The sequence below is a fragment of the Chlamydotis macqueenii genome, chromosome 4, assembly GCF_036417535.1.
Source record: "Chlamydotis macqueenii isolate bChlMac1 chromosome 4, bChlMac1.mat, whole genome shotgun sequence".
NCBI lineage: Eukaryota > Metazoa > Chordata > Aves > Otidiformes > Otididae > Chlamydotis > Chlamydotis macqueenii.
This window is the reverse complement of record NC_141559.1, coordinates 67,442,835-67,465,085: the sequence shown is the minus strand read 5'-3', so window position 1 is coordinate 67,465,085 and position 22,251 is coordinate 67,442,835. Positions and strand designations below refer to the sequence as shown.

Genomic DNA, 22,251 nt, shown 5'->3' with positions numbered 1-22,251 from the left:
GGTTGGTCCCAGGCCAGTCTGCGATAAGAGCTTAGTTCAAATATTAATGCCCAAGCTGATTTTTAATCATGCTTTAATTTTTAATTTTTAAGCATTAAAATTTAAATCTTTAAGCCCCACAAATGTTTGACAGCGTCATGTTTACATTGTGAACAACGACTGCACTGGATGACCAAGGGGTAGTTGTCACTACTCCAACCTGACTATACTCACTGGCCACACCCTGCCTGCGTTCACACATCTGGGTGCACAAGTGGGCAGGGAGCTGTACCATTCTCAAATACACATTCCTCACCTTGAAAATCAGGGGACAAGGACTGTAAGGTGCGTTGCCAAGAAATGTAGTTGCAGTGCAACTGTATTTGCACTGTAGTTTGGAGACAATTCATTATTTTTATGAAATACTAAGGTATATCAGCATCTTAGTAAAAACATTTAAACATTTAAAAGTACCAGATATAGTTGTTAACAGAACTCATATTTACATCTAAAGGTAGCTCTTTTATAACCCTCTAAATGTCAGTGCATAGTAACAACCAAGTATTACAGCTTCAAAGATAATTAAAATAGGAGACTTCTCTGGTAGTAGCCTGTTTTAAGTTAAAACTGTGTTTAAGTGCTTAAAGGTCAAGTCATAGAAAGTTCTGAATGACAGCTACATTAAAAAGGTACAATTTTACTTCAGATGAATTTCACTGAGGTCATTAACTTAAGAAAAAATCCCTATTTCAAAACAGGCAGTTTGTAGTTTATTTATGAAATAAAGTCAGTATTTCCTCAGTAACAGTTACGTGTGTTCTGCTGCCTTCGAGCCCTTTGGAAGACAAGCGAATAAACATAAGTAAAATGCCAAGTCTGAACCAGCACAGCTGAGCCTGAGCTACTGTGCCCCACCGGGAGGCAGGATAAATTAACTCAGTCTTGGTACTGCACTAACTACATTCACACACTTCCTGATGGCTTTAAGCACAAGCAAGAAAAACTCACATGCCTATCTGTCCCTACTAAAAGTACAGGTTAAATGATCTTCAGCACCACGTACAGTCTGGCTGTGTACAGGCAGGAAAAACAAATGAATTGTTACAGTGAGACAGCTAGTGTGTTTAAGATCTGACTGTAGAAGTGGGCAAGAGAGGTAGTTTAAATAAAACACCTAATGAAGTTGTGACTTCAAGAGAAAAAAGAACAGGATACTTTATGGACAAAAGTATTTTATATACCATACACAACGCTGAAGTGCTCCAAAGCCCAAATATACAGCTTTAGAATACTTAAGTGAGAATGTCTTATGCTGAGTTGGCATTGACTTCTAACTTGGGTACAATTTACTCAATTTTAAAATATTGGCATCTACATACTAGTTAAAGAAAATGTTAGGAAAGAGGTATTTATAGTGTCACCGAAAAGGGTACTTTTATACATTACGCATGAAGAAAAGATAGAACGTGAAAAAACTGTAACCTTGCAATTTTCCTTTGTACAATTAATGGATCACTAGATATTTTATTACCTCTTGCCTGTAATGTACATATTAATAAAATGCAAAACATTTTGTATATAAATATTAATTAGGGTTCCTTGAAAAAGTGATTTGAATTTAATATGTAGTTTCCATTATAAAGTAGCTTTGAGTTGTCGATTACTAAGGCTGTCAGATTTTCTGCAAACTTGGTACAGTCAGTGACAAATTTATACGGTAAGAAAGTAATTCCAATACATAGATGTCATTCTTATACCTTGAATTAATTTAAATTACAATTTCTAGCCATCAAAATAATAAGATTCTAAATTCCTTCCTAATAGAAATAGTGGCTTTAAAACTGCTTTTGACTAGCTGATCAACACAATTATATGACATTGCACATGGATTTTATGATCCAGGAGTTCCCTTTTAGTTCCATAAGGAAAACGTAGTGATGACAAATTAAGAAATATTAGTCTGCTCATTTTTGTCAGCTGTTAAGCAAAAATAATGCTAGCTTTGAAATCCTGATAGAAAATTGTACATAAAAATAATGAAAACAAATACATTGTAAAGTACAGTACTTGGGGATGTTAATTGCTGACTTAGTTAGTCTTGTTAGCACATAATTTAAGCAGCTTTATAAAAAGATTCTCTCTCTTTGCCTACATGGAAAACCAGTTTTTATATTCCTCGTCCAAAGATAAATATTGTTGCTCCAAAAGTATAATCCTAGTTTTCATGCTGTTCCATTTTGCTTCATTTCTGTAGAATACTGAATACCTCTCTACAGAACAGAGATCAAAAAGCCTCAAGCACACAGCAGAGCTCTGGTAGCAAAACAACTAACTGCACATCAGCTGAGCCAACGTAAGCAGTGGTTACTGAGTACTGTTAACACATCACAGTAAATAAGGTCAACAAACTTAGCTTAAACTACGTGAAAAAGGCAACATATTTCAACTAGGAACACGACTAGACAACAAGAGTGCTCCATCACAGTTGCTCAGCTGACAGGTGCTTCCAGAACAAGCCATTAGAATTTGATCATATTTAATTCCTAAACCTCTCAGCCATTTTTTAAATACCAAATAAAACAGGAAAGGTTAAAAGATCTAATATATAGCCATGCTACACAACACTGGTGTGGTGTAAACAGTCTATGCCCTCACATACATACCAGGCCACTTGCTAATTTTTCTACCCACAAATTGAAGCTAATAGAACTAAATATGACTACACACTTTTGTGCAGAAGTCAGACATCCTTCCTTAAATAACTAATGAAAGTGGGTTCTGCTTATCTGGCTGATTTTCCACTGAAGCTTATTAAAGAATGTTCATATTTTCCACCCTGCTGACTGAGCTGAGGGGCAATAAACCTCCCGGTGACTGGTGGTGATAAGCAGCTGGAGCGCACAACATTTTCAACTGCTCCACACAGAGTCATTAAGGAATATCTGCCTGTGCTGCTGCTTCTAGAAGAGGAACACACTTGCTCCCCTTTGACATTTCTTACCCCTGAAGGAAAAAAAAAAGGGTTCATAATTACGTTTTACCGCAATTAAGTTTTCCTTGCATTGGCACACTCTGCCTCTGGATACTCACGGTATCCAACATACAAACACAAAATTCTTGCCAGACTGCTTAATTTTTTTTTACTAACAGTCTACTTGACGAGAAATACTGCAATTTCAAATGTGCTTCTTACAACAAGGGTCCCAAATTCCCAATACAGATTCAGATGAACCCATAGGGAAAATGAATTTGAGGATAACTATCTATTCTCATTAAAAATATTCCTCCATTGGTTTCCAGGAATTTGTCTCTAAAAAGAAAACAGAACTGTTTTGTGGCTTAGGTAGCTCTCTGATCACCAGGCAATGTCACCATCCTAGTTACTCATATTAGGCTTGGTTCCAAAATTGCAGTCCAGAATAGCAGGTTTGGCTTGAGCCCCCCTGGCAGAGGTTTGAAAAGAAGCCTAAATGACATGGATACTTGCAGTGTATCTAGTTCTTGCCAGCCCTGCCCAAACTGCCTTCTCAAGGAAAGCTGATCCACTCTCCTCAACACTCCTCTTCAAGAGTTTATCTGCATTTGAGATAGCATTCTCATCCTATCTCAAGTAAAAAGGACTGTCTTGAGAATCCATAAGCACAGGAAAATCCTGTAATAGCCAATGGATGTTAAAAATCCGTAGCCTGAAGTAGCAGGAAGTGACACCCAAAATGTCTTACAAAAGTCACAATGTATTTTAAACTCCATGTTACTGCTAAACAGATCAGAAATACAAAGAATTGGCAAGCACAAAACAGTATGCCAAGGGTCCAATCTCTGATGGAGAAGTCTGAACGTAATTACTGGCACAAAGTCAAGCATTCTGTTACCATCATAAGAATACACTAACTTCAAGTCCCTATTAATTTGGATGTGTTGCAGAAAGGTACCTACCAACTAAATATGCGATTCGTATATGTGAATGACAACTACAGATGTACATTCCCATTTGCAAGCAGAATGTTTGTGTTTTAATTTCTGTAAGTTCATAAGTCAAAGCACAACTCATCTGGAAATAGCTGCAATGTTATCTGACATTAAGATCAAAATTCAGAAGGCCTAGACAGCTCTCATCCAAATTCACTAATCTTACCAGGGCTTTTAAACTTTTTACCTGCATCCATGGGAACAAAAAAATTTCAGTTTGCACTTTTTTATAGACACTTTATATAAATACATACATATTTTTCAAACAAACCTGGTTGTCCCACATATTCATATAGCACTATGACCTGAGGCTTTAAAAGCAAAACCTAAACCGCGCAATTAATAATTAAACCTTGCCATATTTTCATTAGCGTATTTCAAACGTCAGCACATAGATATCTAATGGTAAATGAGGATCTATGGCCACTTCTGCCTTGAAATGCAAAGGCCACCTTACTTTTGGGCAAAGAGGGGGGCAGAGCAGAACAAGGAGCCTGACTGAGCTTACAAATATGCTCACTGGTTTTACTCATTGTGATAGCTTGATGTGCAAAACCAATGTATGTTCTACTGGAAAAAAAGTCAATCTTCGTGAGAATGGCCAGGCTTCTAAAAATACTGATAAATGGGCTACAAAAAAACCAGTTGTTTGCTGTTCAAAGCAAACAAAACATTTCTAAAGGTTTACATGTTTGCTGCTAGAGCCAAAAATATGCACAACAGAAAAATCCACAGCTGAAGGTATGAAAACTTATTATATTCTATCTCTCCAAAAGCAGAAATAGCAAGGAAGTAGAATGGGAGCAGCTTTCAGGATCTCTGTGTCCTGATGACCTACGGGGATTCCCTGTACCAAACCATATCTTACGCTGTAATCAGCGCTTCATGCAACAATGGAAACTCAATCACCTCACTCAGTTTGCTTCTGCTGTTGATGCCTTTGCACATCCCTCCCTTGCCTTTGAGAGCAGGAGGGGGCCACTACTGACTATGTAACAAACACACAGAATGTAAGTCAACCTCTATCCTACACCTAATTTAAATATTTTATATTAATTTCTGGCACAATGCAGAGGGGATTAGAAATTAGATTATTATCTCCCCATCAATAAAAATCTAACATCACTGTGATAGGAAGTTGCAACTGTATTAACAACAGACAGCAGTATTGCAACACTAGGTTAGAAATAGGAAAGGAAACCACTACAGGCAATTTAAAGTTAGGAGGGATTTTATTATAATTATCCCAACTGTAATATAGCCAAGAAAATAGTGATTTTAAAGAGAGCTCTCAAAGTTCCTAGGCCAAAAATGATCATAACAGATTTTCCATATAGCCATTTTTCAGCTAATCTGGTCTCAGATTTTGCTTCCTAGATGTTTGCGGTTGGTACAGCATTAGTCTATCCAGAATATAGAAGGAAAAGCGTATCATTAACATTCCAGTTCTACCATGAGTTCTCTGTAAGCGTGGTGTTATTGCAGAGAAAATCGGTTCTTAAAGGCCATATTCTAAACAAGAATGATTTGCTTTTTAGAAGCGCTTTTTTTCAGCTTCAGGTATAAATAATCTTTATTTCAGATGACTGAAAAGTATCCAAAGGGAAAATTCTATTAAAAGTAAAGAAATCATCTCACTCACATTTTAACAGTAGAAATTTAGCAAAAACGTCTGAAAAAAACCCACTGCAATATAATTTTGCTATGATCCTTTGCACTGGGGTGCACTTGGGTGTTTTTTTTTCCCCCTGCTAAAATAGCTCTCAGAAATTTCTTCTCCAACCCAAAGACAAACTATACAAAGTAATACAAGAGTTTTCAGAAAGGAATGAGATTTTTTTTCTCAAACCTTAGTTGGCATTAGAGAGACTTTAAAAAGAACGGCTTTATATTAAAAAGGATGGCATAGAAATCTCTACAGAAAATAAGTTTAGCTTGAGAGTTGAAAATTTTAAACAAGTGTTTCTTTGCACAGATCTCATCAATATGCTCTAAGTCTCCTGTTGAGAAATGAACCACCCAGAAAGAGGGAGTTTGTGATTCCTCAACTCTCGTTACAGTGAAGTATAAGCTATCAATTAATACAGACCCATCTATGTTTTTTCTGTTCGGAAAGGTAATACTGTTATTTATTGAGTGATAATTCTAGGGAAAATTGATCAAAGATAGCAAGTGAGAACCAGCCAGAAAACATGTCAACAGCTCAGGACATCTTAATCTAATTTACAGTCATCTTTCATGTACATTTCACTGGCTGAGGAATAAGGAATGTTATCAATAAACAGAAAGTGCTTCTCTTTAAGAATTTTTAGACTTAATTGCTCAAATATATCTGTGTTTAAAACAATTCAAAAATTGACATTTACTTGGATAGTTTTCTTTCAGTTACTACAGAATAAAGATGTACCTTGAAGAGCAGCATGTGCATTCACAGGCAAAAAGGATCAGATTGTGTACAAATAGTATTATACAAATATAAAATCAAGGCACCAGTAAATATTGGTATAGTAAGTATAATATAGCAAGTATAGGTGTAAATTTAGGTAGCACTTGTGTACGTATTCATACAGGATATACATTATCACATACAGTCATCATTAGATGAGACTAACGGCACTGTTACTAGTAAACCATTCTTACTTGAAAATCTTAATTATTTCCTATTATTTGATCTGTATTTTTAGTCAGTGTTTTTTCATTGTCAATGTTTTTTTAATTGCTAAAACGTCTTTACCAATTGCAGTGAGGAACATTAAAAGCTGGATTAGTAAACATGGACAGGGAATAGCTTTTTCTCACTGACAAAGGTGCAGCACAAAAATAGCTTAAAATATAAATGCCACCTTCTACAGATCTTCTTTTTTAACACGGTGTGGAAAATGTTCAAAATATTTAGTGGTATAGCTCGGTACTGACCAGAAGTTTTACTACAATATACTACATAATTTAGTCCTGTCTCTTTTTCAACTCCTGTCTTTTACAAAGGTCATTTAAAGTATTTCTACATATCAGGCACATCAGGAACAATTAAGTACACGACAACAAGTAATATTGTACTTTAGTACCACAGCTCGGCTGCAGCTTTGCAAAAATTACTAGAGAACCTATAAAACGCAAATGAATTGCCGTCTTCGTAATTCAGGAAAACAAGCGGATACCGTCAGTCCTTCTCCGAGCAGCACACAGACAAACCCGGTGTCTGCGCAAAGCTTGCGCTCTTCTGTTTACTGTTGCGCGCTAATTAGAGCGGTTAAGTGCGAAACGTCGATCGTCAGCCACAATGGCAACCGGCTAAGATTGGTCTGTAGCACCCGCGGGGGAACTGTTTGAAAGGAAGTTTGTGCACACCGCTGTTTTCAGCAACCGCCTTGTAAGCGAGGACCGGTTTCCCTTCCCTCCTCTCAGACAGGGGCCGCCAGAGCCCGACCCAGCCCCGCCGCCCCCGGCCAGGGCAGCCTCAGCTCCCTGGGAAGGCTGCAAGAGCGAGGCTTACCTTAGTGAGCTGGGCGATCTTCTTGCACATTTTCATGTGCATTTCCTGATTGCATTCCTCTGCCGAGCTGCTGCGAGCGGCTTTAGATCCATTGCAAGTCCCGAGCTGATGAATCTTGTTTATGCCAGAGGCCATCAGGTTTGAAATATTTTAATCAAATCTGCCTTTGTACGCTCCAGGTAGTGCGATCCTGTCCCTGCTGCGCGCACTCAAACCCCAAAGCGCCGGAGGAACTTCAGCCCCGAACAGGGCAAGCCCCAGCCGCCGCCGCTGCTCTCCCTTCTGTGCAGATGTCCCAGTCCTTCAGCAGAACAGCCAGGCGGGGGGGCAGAGAACAGCATGTGCAAACAGCCTGATCAGCTTTGCTGCTTTTTTTTTTCCCTCCCCTTCTCTTCAAATGGTTGATCTTCCGCCAGGAGAAGATGCCAGCGGCTGGATGCTACAAATTCCCCACAGGAGACGCTGAGCCAGCCATACGGGCAGCAGCACAGACGCTGCTGGGGATCTGTCACAGAGATCGTCTGCTGATTAAATCATGTTACCTTCTGGGGCTGCCAAAGGATTGCAGAGATCATCAGAGAGGACGGTGTTGGCACCTTTCATAAGCTCTGTTATTTTAGCAATCCTCTCTAAGTCCGGATGGACCAAGAAAGTGATGAAGAAAACCTTATTCAATTTTTGCTGCTCTGCTGGAAGGCAGAGGCACACTTGAGCACAGCTGAGCCCGGGAGCGGTGTCCAGGATCCGGTCCGCCTGCCTGATCCGCAGAGACTGGTTAGTTCCTCTCAGTGACACTAAAGGCGTTGGAAAGGTGCCAGAAGAAAAATGACAGTATTACTGGGCATTTTTTCTTCATCTGCAAGCTGTTCCCTCTGTTAAAAGAGACCAGGCTTCTATTTGTAAAAAAAATAAATAAAAGGACAGAAAAGGCAGAAAAAAGGCAAGCTGCTAAAATAATGGGATTTAAAAAGAAGAATGGTTCAGTAAAGTTTTATGCAAGAAACGAGTTAGTGGACATGTTTAAACAAGCATAGAAGAAAGGGGAAGGAGAAGAAGGCAAAGTAGGGTGAAATCAGAGAGGTGGAAAAGAGGAAAAGGGAGAAAGAACAGGTAAGAAAAGCTGAGAGCTGCTCAACATCCCTTTGATGTGTCTCCAGTACCAGAGACCTCATGGAGCAGGCTCACACTGACTTGCAGCCAGACAGAGGTGAAATAAGGCTGCTTCTTCCCCCTGCCCCACACAGGTAAGGCAGCTTTTGTATCTCACCTCCTGGCAGCCTTTCCACCCTTCTCAGGCAAGAAGCTTCCACTTCGCAAGTTGGAAAAAGAGCTTCCTCAGGACTATCAGAATTAGGAAGGAGAAGTAGCTGGTGTCAGCTAAGGACAGGGCAAAAAGAAAAATGGGAAATCCTCAGCAAAAAGAAATCCTCAGTGAGGGCAAAAATAGATATAAAGCACTGTTAAGAATAAACACTCCAAGAGGAAAAAGATCAGAGCAGAAGAAAATTGCCTGTAGGCAGTGGGTAGAAGGAGGAGTGAGAAGATTTAAGAAGAGAAGACCTTGGGACAAGGAAACTAAACTATTTAATTGCTGGGAGAAAAGGAGGGCCTCTCAGTTTCTGGAAGCAGAAAGAACCTTCACTCCAGGAGTGAGAGGAAATGAAGACTGACCAAGAAACTTAGTGCAGAAGGGAAAGGCCAGGAAGGAAAACAAAGATGGTCACAGTTGGTGGGAGATGCTAAGCAGGGAGAGAAGTTTAGCTCAGACAGAACATTAATAAGAAATGGAGCCTTGCACACAGGAATGACTAAGTATAGTTTCTTAATTCACTGGCATTAATGTTCAAGATGTTTCAGTCACAGGCATAAGTTTTTTCTATGACTAGGGCATAAGGATATGCCATTGTCAATTGTCTGGTGTCTGATAAGACATGTACTCACACTTAAGTTTAACTCAGTTAATATGGTTATAATATGTCCTCTACACAGTCATCAATTTGAGAAATAAGTGTAGGAACTTAATTATATGTACAATGTTGATAAAATTGACAAGATTCTTAGGACAATCAAGATAATACAACGGGCTAGAGCAATTTCCTAGCACCTTGTTTCCTCAGAAAAAGAACAAAACTGAGTGGAAATAGAAAGTGAATTAAGAAAAATGCAAAAGGTTTCCAAAGTACTTACAGTAAGTTACCTGTGTTATTGCTTATGTTTTTTTTTACTGAACAGCAGAGACCTGAGTGCATGGCTGGACAGAGAACTGAAACACATAGAGCAGAGGAGTACAGATCTTCAGGTACACTGGGAAAGGAATAAACCACTTAAATATTTTCAAGCAGGTTGTTTATGTATTTTGGGGGGTTTGAGGGAAAAAAACTTGAGGCTTTGCTACCAGGTGGTGTTTTAGCAGACCATAATTTATCACTGGTAAATTATTCTGAGTCCAAACAAGACTTTTCAGTCAATACTTCAAACATTGGAAAAGCTTCAGTCAGACCTTATGCACCAGAAAATGCAACCATACAACATAAATTCATAGCTGACTCAAGTTCATTAGTTCCAGTAGTCCAAAAATCCAGTTGATTTCAGTAACAGAATTTCAGCAAATAATAACAGAGCTTTTCAATGAGTATTTGACCTATTTTTTTTTTTCTTCTAATTGATCTGGGAATCACCTACAGATCAGATGACAAAGCAGGGACATCACAAAGCATAATTTAAGTGTGTGCTATACAAATGTGGGTTTCGTGAAAATCAGATGGAACACGTAAGTAGTTTACAGAATATTCTTGAATTTGAGGCAGTATATGGCAAAGATAGTTTAAAATGCAAATCTTCATAATCCCTTTTTGCAGTCCTTCTAACTCAGCCAACTGTGCTATGTATAATAGAGTTGAGACCTTTGTTCTACAAACTTTAGTCTTCTCAACCTTTGAATTTGGAAAATCATAGCACATAGACTATCATTATGTGACAGCATGTTCTTTCTCTTACTTTGATGGTGGATTGGGCCATTATTACACAACAAAAATTAAATGTTCTGTTAATCATATTCTTCCAAAATTTGTGTTCAGGTCTGTTTTTTTAAATAATGTAATATTGAAGGAATATTTACTGTTCTCAATCAATAAGGAAATCAATAGGGTTTCTGATGAGCTCTGACTTGGAATCAAATCCTTTCTTATTTTAGAGGCATGTGTGGGAGGACCAAAAACTAAATAACTTTTCCCCCTTCTGTAGTGTTTTTATAATGCCCTTCTCCCACTGTCAAAAAGAAAACAAACAACTTGGAACAAAATCTGCATGCAAAGTAAGTAACTTTTGAGTTCGCATCCTTTTTTTATGGTACCAAAGCAATTTGTCATTGCTTGGTTAACATAAAAGCACTTTGTCCTGTCACATATTTATTTCATAACAGTGACTCAGATATCAGAAACATTCTCTGACAGCTGATCAGTCTATGATAGTAAATCTTTAAAAGAGCCTCTAAGTCAACACCATCAAGACTGGCAAATGGGAAACGGTGCAATTCTGGACACAGTTATTACAAAATCCTTTGCCACCAACCAAATAAGCTTCAAATGGCTGAAACAAGTTTCAAGCATAACACCTTGCATGACTTAAACGTCAGTATAATTTAAATAAAATGTGACCCATACGGATCAAACTTGCCCAGTTTATCTCCCTGTCTCAACTGAAACTCAAGTCTATCAATCCAGCATTATTTATATCTACACATAAATATCTTTGTGTGATATGCAAGATAAAACTAGCTACTATTAAAATATCTACACACTTCAAATTCCAGGACATAAATAAGATAATTGTGTTGCAAATGTTTAATACCCAAGTTTGCTTCTTTGTTTAACATTTAACAGCTTTCCCAAAACACAATTAATACAGAGGCCAATGCTTCCACTATTTGTCTCAATACCAGTACTATTGAAGTGGAATTTTTTTTTTTATAATACATGAGGACAAAGTTAAACAGATTACACTTTACTGCTGTTTTGCAGCCCAATAAAATTTGCATTTGAAAATGGTAGAACAATGCAATTAGTCATTAATTGTCATGTTGTGTTTCAAATGACAAAGCTGTATCAATAAAACAGATTTAAAACTTCTCAAGTTAGCATCTCAACAAAGGAGGATGCATCTCTAAGTGAGATTCTAATTTAATTAATAAATCACTATGCTTATTATTGATCTCTATTTGAATTCATTTTGGTCCTAGAGTAGCTTTTTGACCCCAAAATACAGATTTCAGGGATTAGTTTTTCCTCCTTATGGGGAGTGGAAAAAAAAAAAAGAAAAAAAAAAAAAGAAATGGGACAAAGGATAAAAAGTAATCAGAAGACTTGTAAGAGCAGCTATCCTGCTCTTCTAATTCATTATCCTACTTCCAATAAAGCTTGCTTGGGGATTGAACGCAAGAAAAGGGACAAGTAGTGCTGCCACTGGTACATCTTGGGTAATTATATATACTATATATAATTATGTATATATAAAATATTATATGTAACTACTTTATAATTTTAATTTCTTTCCACTCACAAAGCAAACAGGATTTGAGAGTCCAATTCAGAAACCACTAGAAGCGTTACTGATTTCCTCACTGACTGAAAACAGTAACTATTTATAATAATATATACAATTTTATAGCTGACTTACATGCACACAAGTTTTGGAGGAATGTGGTAAACAGAACCTCTGATTACTACTGCATAGTGATGGCCCGATTATGCATGAAGTATTACTGTGGTTGTATTTTTAATATGGAAACTGGAATCAACCAGATCTATCAGTTACAAAAGCCCTGGAACACCTACTAAACAGCATAGCAACAACTTTCCTTTTTCCTTTCTTTAACTTACTTTTTACCCAGTGACCTACATCTAAAATTACCACAAAGTAACTGATATGTATAAAATCTGGCTTACCCTGTGGCACTGTGTATTTGCTCACACACCAGGACTGACAAAGAAAAGAGAAAGGATCTAGAGCAGTGAGTCAGAAGTAGAGACAACCAGAAGTAGACCATAGCATAGGAGATGAGGTCACTATTTCAAAGGAAAAGGAAAAAAATCATAGAAGCATAGAATGGTTAGGGTTGGAAGGGACCTTCAAAGGTCATCTAGTCCAACCCCCCTGCAAGGAGCAGGGACATCCGCCACTAGATCAGGTTGCTCAGAGCCTCATCCAACCTGCCCTTAAACATTTCTAGGGATGGGGCATCCACCAGCTCTCTGAGCGACCCGTTCCAGTGTTCTACCACCCTCAGTGTAAAAAATTTTTTCCTAATGTCTAATTTAAATCTACCTCCTTCTATTTTAAAACCATTACCCCTCGTCCTATCACAACAGGCCCTACTGAAGAGTCTCTCCCCATCTTTCTTATAGGCCCCCTTGAGGTACTGGAAGACCGCTATCAGGTCTCCCCGGAGCCTCCTCTTCTCCAGGCTGAACAGCCCCAACTCTCTCAGCCTGTCCTCATAGGAGAGGTGCTCCAGCCCTCTCATCATCTTCGTGGCCCTCCTCTGGACCCTCTCCAACTGGTCCATGTCCTTCTTATGTTGGGGGCTCCAGAACTGGACACAGTACTCCAGGTGGGGTCTCTCCAGGGCAGAGTAGAGGGGGAGAATCACCTCCCTCGACCTGCTGGCCACGCTCCTCTTGATGCAGCCCAGGATGCGGTTGGCCTTCTGGGCCGCAAGGGCGCATTGCTTGCTCATGTTGAGCTTCTCATCCACCAGCACTCCCAAGTCCTTCTCCTCAGGGCTGCTCTCAATCCATTCCCCGCCCAGCCTGTATTTGTGCCTGGGATTGCCATGACCCAGGTGCAGGAACTTGCACTTGGCCTGGTTGAACTTCATCAGGTTGGCACAGGCCCACCTCTCCAGCCTGTCAAGGTCCCTCTGGATGGCATCCTTCCCTTCCAGTGTGTCGACAGTTCCACACAGCTTGGTGTCATCGGCGAACTTGCTGAGGGTGCACTCTATCCCACTGTCCATGTCACCGACAAAGCTGCTGAACAAGGCCGGGCCCAACACAGACCCCTGAGGGACACCACTTGTGACCAGTCTCCACCTGGACATCGAGCCATTGACCACCACTCTCTGAGTGCGGCCATTCAGCCAACTCCTTATCCACCGAGTGGTCCGTCCATCAAACTCATGTCTCTCCAGTTTAGAGAGAAGGATGTCGTGTGGGACAGTGTCAAATGCCTTGCATAAGTCCAGGTAGATGATATCTGTTGCTCGTCCCTTGTCCACTGATGCTGTCACCGCGTCACAGAAGGCCATCAAATTGCCCTTAGTGTAGCCATGTTGGCTGTCACCAACTACCTCCTTGCTCTCCATGTGCCTTAGCATGGTTTCCAGGAGAATCTGCTCCATGACCTTGCCAGGCACAGACGTGAGGCTGACAGGCCTGTAGTTGCCTGGGTCCTCCTTGTTACCCTTTTTAAAAATGGGGTTTATGTTCCCTTTCTTCCAGTCATCGGGGACCTCACCAGACTGCCACCAAAAGCACGCTTCCCTCCAGAGCCTAGAGCATCATCCAAGGTTCTGAATTTCATAATTCCTTTCCTTTTTGGGTAGAACTGTGAAACCCAGTGGCTACAACCTCTGGACCTGTGCTGCCTGTGAGGTTCTTACCCTCCCAGTCAGTCATTGTATCCATCCCTCAGGAAGTAGCTGGCCCTTACTGAGCCCTGAGAGTTAGCTCAGAAAAGGACTGGAGGCCCAGGGCCCCACGGGCAAGGGGTGTGGCTGGAGGCCAGTCCCAGGTGAGGCTGTTCAGAGGCCATTAAGGCTTATTAGTGGCATCAAGGCCCTGAAACATAACCTGTAAAAACTCTGACAGCAAACACCTCTATCAGTTAAACAAAGTACCTAGTGTCACAGGGAGACTGTTACACTTTACATGGAGCAAAGCCTAAATGGCCAGCATCTGTGATTACTTCAGCACGCTACATACCTACCCATGAACTATCAATTATGATACTGGGAATCTGGACTCCTGTGGCATATTTACCCTGAAAGCCAGCATGTCTAACTGGGTTAGACTTCAGTTTGTTATAACAGAGGCCTGACTTCTATTTCTACCTAGAAATACAAAGCCTAGCAGAAATATTTAAAGCAGACTGGGAGAAATAAATCTTATATCCTGGTTGAAATCCATCATAAAGGACTGCAAGGTATTTGCTAGGGAAAATCCTAATCTGTAGATCTGAGATGCAGGTAGACACAAATGGGGTCCCAAACATACGTGAATCAAAAATAATTCAGTTCGCATTATTAGTTTCACTTAAAAGTCCTGTGTTTTTAATGCCACAACAATCACAAAGATTTACCTGCTCTTCTCTTCCTGTTTCCATCATCTTCTCCACATCCTTTTATCTTTCTGTATCCATAGTCCTTTTTTCTTTATAGCAGAAAAAAGCTAGATTAAGTTAATTTTCCAGTAAAAATATCTTAAATAGAAATATGGTTAAACATTGTATTTCTCTAGAAAATATAACCATTCAAAAAAACCAACTCATTGAGGATTTGCTGTTGATTATAGTGTTTTTGTAGAGTGACTATATCTCCAACCCAAAATAAAAACTTTTAAGAAAAAGTTAATATATATGATTCTATGTTACTATCGTACTTGTGCGTATAGAATCCATTTCTTGCTCTCTAGGAGCAGAAGGGGATTAGGCCAGATCTATACATTTAAAAAGTTAATACAAAATACAAACCCTTAAAAAGCAGGTATCTCCTTTAAACATACACAACTGTATAGTAAAACACAATATGTCAGGGAAAAAAAACCCTCTGGGCCACATGTATAAATGATTTTAAAATCTATTTTTAACTATGAAAATAGAATGCTTTTTTTCTCCTGCTGCTGCCCTCCATTCTCCTCATACAGCTCATACACCCCATAACCCTTGACACAATTGTAAAAAGAAAATAATTCCATTATTTTGTCGATAAAAAGCTGCTACTTAAACACTACGAAGATTCAGATCTGGAACAAGACTGACCCCTAGTGCTTGCCTATTTTATTTGTTAGGTGTTTTTTTTTCTTAGAAAACCAAAAATTACCCTTCTTCAGGATTGGTTCTGCTTATTTGACCTACTGCCATTTGATGGTATGTCATCTCTTCTTACTAGATAACTATCATCACCTGAGGTAATTAGACCCTTTTTTTTTTTTAAAGCCCAAACACAGAGAGATGTCAATACCTTAAATGTCTAGTGTCCACAGTTAACTACTTCTGTTCACATTTTTAATGCTGCCCATAACTCTATAATTAATATATGTTCAGAACATTTCCACTCTGCTAATCATCTCCTGCCTTGCTTCACATTAAATATCAGGCTCTGTCTCACAGTGTGTTCTGTAACCTGTGACATATCTTTGGAGTTTGAGCTCAGCTATCTTTCCTGTTTTTAACAAGATACAGAATTTATTACTATTCTCAAGTTAAAGGATTTATGTGAAAACAGTAGGTTCACAACAAATGGATGGTTTTAAAATAGAGGGGGGTAGATTTAGATTAGATATTAAGAAAAAAATGTTTACAATGCGAGTTATAGAACACTGGAACAGGTTGCCCAGAGAGGTGGTGGATGCCCCATCCCTGGAAACATTCAAGGCCAGGCTGGATGAGGCTCTGAGCAACCTGATCTGGTTGGAGATGTCCCTGCTCCTTGCAGGGGGGTTGGACTAGATGACCTTTGAAGGTCCCTTCCAACCCTAACCATTCTATGATTCTATGAAATGCTTGAAAATTTGGGGAAGATTTCCACTAGTAAAAGATTCAGTGTGTAAGGAACACAAATATGCACTCCAACAAGTCAGTTATCCATACTATCCATCTTTTCAAACCCCCTTACAGCTGATACAAAACAGAAAGATGCTTCAATAAGAAGCACACCATCTGCAAGCTGGGTTCAGCTTAGGTAGTTCACCCAGGGAACTAAGTAAGCAGTTAATGTAATTGGTTACCTAGTGAACTTAATCTCCTTTGTTACCTAAATGTTTAATATAGGCAAAAGTGAACTTTAAAATAGGCAAAAGTATCTTGCTGTAGATACAGTAGCTAAGCATTTTTTTGTCTCATTGGATGACCATTCTCCACAGGGTTTTTATTACTATTAGACAGCAGCTGGGTTTTCTTGATGTGCTACCCCAACTTCGGTGTGAGGCTCCCGTTTACGAAAGACAACTATACTAATTTTTCCAGATAATCACGTCCGGAGAGGACTTAGAGAATGTGGATGAAGGCGGTACCAGAGCTTATCAGGCTTATTCAACTATTTTGCATCTACATATATTATGGAAACTCTCTTGCCCGACGCTTCTCCTCGGACGCAACAGGGCCGATACCGAGTCTGCTCTGAACCAGCCGCTCCCGCCGTGACCGCGACAGAAGCAAAGCTGGTCGCAACCCTGCGCCGCCCTGGCCGCTCCCCTCTCCCTGCCAGCCCGCCCCAGAGGAAGATGGCGGCGTAGCGCGGCGCTTCACCGCGCGCTCCCAGATAACGGCCGCCATTGCCGCTCTGCTAGCGCGCGCACAAACGAGCACGCGCACCCCCCCCCGCCCACCTGCCTTTCTCGCGAGACCGGGAGCGGTACTCGCGCCGATTTTGAAGCCGAGGGCGCGGGTGCAGCGGCCGTTGCTGGCGCGCGCGGTGGCGGTTGGTGTCCGGTGGCGGACCCGCGGCTGGAGCAGGCGGCGGGGAGCGGTTTGTCCCGGCTGTTGGGTGGGAGCCTCGGTCCGCTTGCGGTGGGCGCTTCTTCCGCCGCTCCTTCCTTGAGCAGCCTTGCCGCCGTAGGGCCCCGTGCGGGAAACAGCAGCTGTCCGCCTTCCTGCGGCGGCTCAGCTCTACGGGAGTGCGGAGCAGGGGAGCTGTGGTGTGACCGTCCCCTTTCTGTCCAGCCATGGGCGCTAAAAAGAAGCTTCTGCAAATCAAGGAAGCCTTTCAGCTAGCCCAGAAACCTCACCAGAACCACGCAAAACTTGCTGTGGCTTTGAAGAACACCTATGATCAGGTACGCCTGCCCTCGGGGCTTGCCAGCGGCGGGGAGGGCGGTGACCCGCCGGGTTGAGGGGACAGTGAGGGCGTTTGGCTTTGTTTCCCCTAAAATGAGCGCTAAGAAAGGTATGGCTAAGAAAGGCCTTGCAACCTTTAAAAAAAAACCCCAAAACCAAGCGACACGCTAAACCGTTATACACAGCTGTCTCCTGCGATCATGAGCGTAAGAATGGCCTACAGCAGGTATTAATGATGTTGCTGGAAGGCGTTTGGATACCAGACAGGTAGGTGTGACACAGGATAATTACGCATGAGGGTGTCGGTTGCCATTCCGAATCCCGTTAGCAGGTAAATGTAAACTCCAGAATAGAGCCCGGTGGTCAAGACGTATGCCTGCTGTGGAGTTAAAGCAAAATATTTACTGAAGAGTGTGCAACAGCCCCCCTAACTAGGGGCTTTAGGACTTTATAACTAACAGCTTCCATTTAACATTTTATACTCATTTATTTTTCCCTGGTGCTGCTTTTGAAAGATGGACCAAGTAATTATCTTTTGTTGTGGTTTGATTTTTTTTTTTTTCAGTTGGAAGATAAGGAAGATTTTAATGAAAAATTCATTCATTTCCTTAAGTATGCTATGATAATCTACAAACGGGAACCAGCAGTGGAACAAGTGATAAATTTTGTGGCTAAATTTGTTACTTCATTTTATCAAATGGAGAAAGAGGATGGTAGTAACGAAGGAGAAGATGATAATTTGCTTCTGAATTACATGTTTAACTTTCTGCTTGAGGTACAGTAACACTTATTAAATTTTTAACATGACAAATGGAAGCTTCATGCAGTGGGGAAGACTTGCTGGTGCTTGAGATGATACCTACAAACTAGAACTTAAAAAGTGAAAGCAAGGCAAAGATAGTGCTTTATGAGTAACATCTCCCAACCTCCCAAAACCTACCGCATCCCCCCTCAATGACTTAACAAGTGAATTTCAAAAGTTAGGCCCATGAGAAAATATGAACTGTTTTCTTACTTGGCTGTCGGATGTGTCATTATAGGGTTTACTGTAGGTGCATTTATAAGTGTGAAATTGTGCAACTGTTGTGGAAATGAATTTATACTGTTTCCTATAAGTAAAAATATTAAAAGATCTTTCATACAAGTATGGTTGGCGGATGTATTACTCATTTCTGCTTATTGCAGGTATTATATAGAAAGAACATCAACAGCTCTAATAGTATGAAAACAAAAGCAGAATTACATTTCCTTAAACTAGCGTTTTGACATACAAAAACTATTGATCAGACCAAAATATTTGTTAATTTTTTTTTTGTTCGTGTTTTTTGTTTGTTTGTTTTGTTATTTCCCTTCTAATGCTTTATGGAGACAGAGGGGTAAGTTAGCTAGTGTACTGTAGTCTGCTTTGAGTGGCAAGCATGTTTCTTCCTTTGTGAAAGCACAGCTAATTATGTTAAGTGCCACTGATATAAGTGATGGGACATAATTGTTTTCCAGTTCTATAGCTTTTTTATCTTATTAAAAATTAACTCACATCAGAAAAACTTTTGAAACACAGAAGTACATATTTCATGTACTGTATAGAATATTAACTATTTACATATGCATATTAATAGCCTTGTGTTGTAAATGAGAAAAGTGTGATTGTAAGAATACTTTTTTTTTTTTTCTTTTCCTAAGTCTCACAATGCAAACAGCCATGCGGTTAGGTTTCGAACATGCCAGCTTGTTAATAAGATTTTGGGAAATATGCCAGAAAATGCCCAGATTGATGATGATTTATTTGATAAAATTAATGAAGCTATGCTGATTAGACTTGAAGATAAATTTTCAAATGTGAGAATTCAAGCTGTCTTGGCCCTGTCAAGACTGCAAGATCCTAAGGATGAAAACTGTCCTGTTGTTAATAGTAAGTAGTACTGTTTTTCTTTTTCTTTTGTTTAAGAACATTTGATTTACTTTACTTTAAAACATTTTTAACATTTTTAATCTTTTTTTTTTTTTTTAAGCATTGAGTAAGTGTCATAGTTCAGCCTTAGAGGGTATTCTTGTAATTTGTAAACTGTGTAGCTCTTTGCCAGAGGAGGTTGTAGATGCAAGAGGTGTGTACGTTCAAGAGGAAAAGACAGAACTGCTTGAAGGAGAGATCCACTGGGGATTAAATGACACACAAATCATATTGGGCTCAGGCTATTCTATGAACTGAATGTAGCTGAAGGATGATGAGCATAATGGTGTGTTGCAAATTGGGATGTTGCAAATTGCTCAGTTCTTGCCCTCTAAGAACCCTTTTGTACTATTAATTGAATTGAACTTGTAGAGAAATACCTAGAGGAGTAGAGATAATAACAGAAAAAATAATTTTATATTTTGTCTCAAATAGGGGGCCCCCGCCCCCCTCCCCACAAATATCATCTTGTTAATGGATCACTTCCTTTAAGAGATCAGCACCTCTGGCACCCAGGTTTCTTGTTACTGTTTTTGTGCTGTTTGTGGGTTTCTTTGTATGGTATGATTCTTGACTAAGCCTTTACTTCTGTTGCCTCAAGGTAGACTCACTGTAAGTTTTTTACCAGCACAGCTGTTATGTAAATTGTGCCCTAATTAAACTTTACATACTGTCTTTTGTGAAGAGGTTAATTGAGTTTTTCTTATTGTTAAGGCACCTTCTTTGAAATTATATTTTCTAAGTGTTTGTTTATAGGTTGCTTATTTAGGAGCACATAAATTTCATAGTCAGTTATCATCTCGGAGCAAGAAGACAAATTCAAGTATTCGCTGATTAAATTATTTTTGTTGTTGCTTTTAATTTTGAAGAAAGATCAAGAATATAACAAAAAGCATTACATGAGAGATTTACTTTTTGAGTTTTGGTAGTCTTAATGGAGATTTCAGTTTTCAATTTATAAGAAAATCTGAGGATCCACCTCAGAGGTAATGACATGCATAACCAATGAGTAGAGGTCCTAAGGAGCCAACATTGGGAATCATTTTGTTTTAAAGTGGTTAGTAAAGGTGGGATCTAGAGTAGCAGTTTTCAGAGTTATTAACTGAAGATCCTATTTATGATTGCAAATGCTTCATAGCTGAACTTTTTTTGAGATTATTGCTCAGTGTATAATTGCCAGAAAATCTTGGGGCTGTGACCCTAAACCATTCCCTAAATTTGTATGAGATATGCAGGGGAGGAGTTTTAATAACAGATGCTGATTTTATTTTTTCCCCAGTAGTTTATGTTTTTATATTTCAAACTGTTATGAAAACATTATTGTGACTATTTTACTTTCAGTTTACAATACACTACTTGAAAATGATTCAAATTCAGAAGTGAGGCGTGCAGTGCTGTCATGTATTGCTCCATCAGCAAGGACTTTGCCAAAAATTGTAGGCCGCACTATGGATGTAAAGGAAGCTGTCAGGAAGCTGGCTTATGAGGTAAATTGGATCACTTTAATATTAATTTCAAAGACTAACTTAGGAAAAAGGCTTTAAAACTTTTATTATATTTCACTTGTTAAACACTAAGAATGGTTAAATAATTTATTTTCATGTGCCAGAATTTTGAGGGGGAGTGATTCAATACAAGTTTTCAAGTTAAAACCCCTGAACTTGACTGCAGAACTTGCTTGATAGAAATTACTTTTGTGATAAACTCAGCTTTTCAGGATCAGACAGTAAAAATATAGATTTTGTATACTGTCTCTTCTAGCTATGCATTTTCTGATGTTTGTGAAGCAATTTTTATTCTCTCTTATTAGATAATTAAGTAAAGTTAGGATCAGTGTGGGGAAAAAAAAAAAGCATGTTTTTGGTATTCCAATTTTGAGAAGTATCATCCATTGCTTATGTTTACATGTAGGAGTAAGGGCGAGAACGCATGCTACCATGTATATTTCTTGTGCAGGCATCTTGGGCAAGATCTTCAAACAAAATGTTCAGGTTTTTTCACACAACTATCTTTTGTTCTTTCTTAACTTAGATTGAATTCGGTTTTTTAACTGAACCTCTGTGTTACTAGGCTTTGAAAAGTACATACTTCAATAATTTAATTGCAGGTATTCATTGCTGTTGGAGCTTTAAAGAGAGAATAGTTTTCATATCCAGGTGTTGTGTCCAAGTGGAGCTGCCAAGCTTCTGAGTTTTTTGTTAACTTTATTCTTATTCCATTTTATTTTCCATTTCCCTCCATGCATAAGAATCTGCTTGTTAATGTATTAGTATGATGCTGATGGGTAAAGGTATTACAGGCTTTTTGGGCTTACAGTTTCTGTGGATGGATAAAACTGAGTGTTTATACCCATAGCTATTTAATTAATTCAGTTGTTACATTTGTAGAAATGTATTTTCATGTCTTAAATTTTTTTAAGGTTTTGGCAGAAAAAGTTCACATGAGAGCTCTGTCAATAGCACAGAGAGTAAAATTGTTGCAGCAAGGACTTAATGACAGATCTGGTAAGAGATCATCTTTCTCAACATCTTAATACAAATGTTTCAGAGAGAATACTTTCTAATGTTTTGGGGATGATTTATGTGGAAGCTGTGATGGCAATAATAAGTAGCTCAAAGGGACTCGGGAAGTACTAGGAAACGTTTATGCACAATAAATTCTGCTTGCTACTTTGATTTTCCAGTCCCTTTATAGCCGACAAACTAGGAAGGGATTGCACTTTGAAAAAACTTGGAAGTCACTGAGCTCTAAAATAGCACCAATGCTATTAAAATTAAAACCCAACAATTTCATTAAACACGGAAGTAAAAAA

General features: G+C 39.3%; 2 protein-coding genes across 2 annotated transcripts in view; one reads left to right on the top strand and one right to left on the bottom strand.

Annotated features, from left to right (window-relative positions):
• The window catches only part of FAM184B (family with sequence similarity 184 member B), a 47,514-nt gene extending 39,938 nt beyond the window's left edge, over positions 1-7,576 (bottom strand). Inside the window, exon 1 of the mRNA XM_086747681.1 lies at positions 7,442-7,576. Within this exon, the coding sequence (XP_086603807.1) occupies positions 7,442-7,576 (135 nt within the window). The remainder of the gene's footprint in view (positions 1-7,441) is intronic.
• A 9,531-nt stretch (positions 7,577-17,107) lies between these two features.
• NCAPG (non-SMC condensin I complex subunit G) overlaps positions 17,108-22,251 on the top strand; it is a 29,782-nt gene continuing 24,638 nt past the window's right edge. Inside the window, exons 1-5 of the mRNA XM_010128203.2 lie at positions 17,108-17,490; positions 18,057-18,266; positions 19,172-19,400; positions 20,781-20,926; positions 21,859-21,943. Of these exons, the coding sequence (XP_010126505.2) occupies positions 17,380-17,490; positions 18,057-18,266; positions 19,172-19,400; positions 20,781-20,926; positions 21,859-21,943 (781 nt within the window). The 5' untranslated portion in view covers positions 17,108-17,379. The remainder of the gene's footprint in view (positions 17,491-18,056; positions 18,267-19,171; positions 19,401-20,780; positions 20,927-21,858; positions 21,944-22,251) is intronic.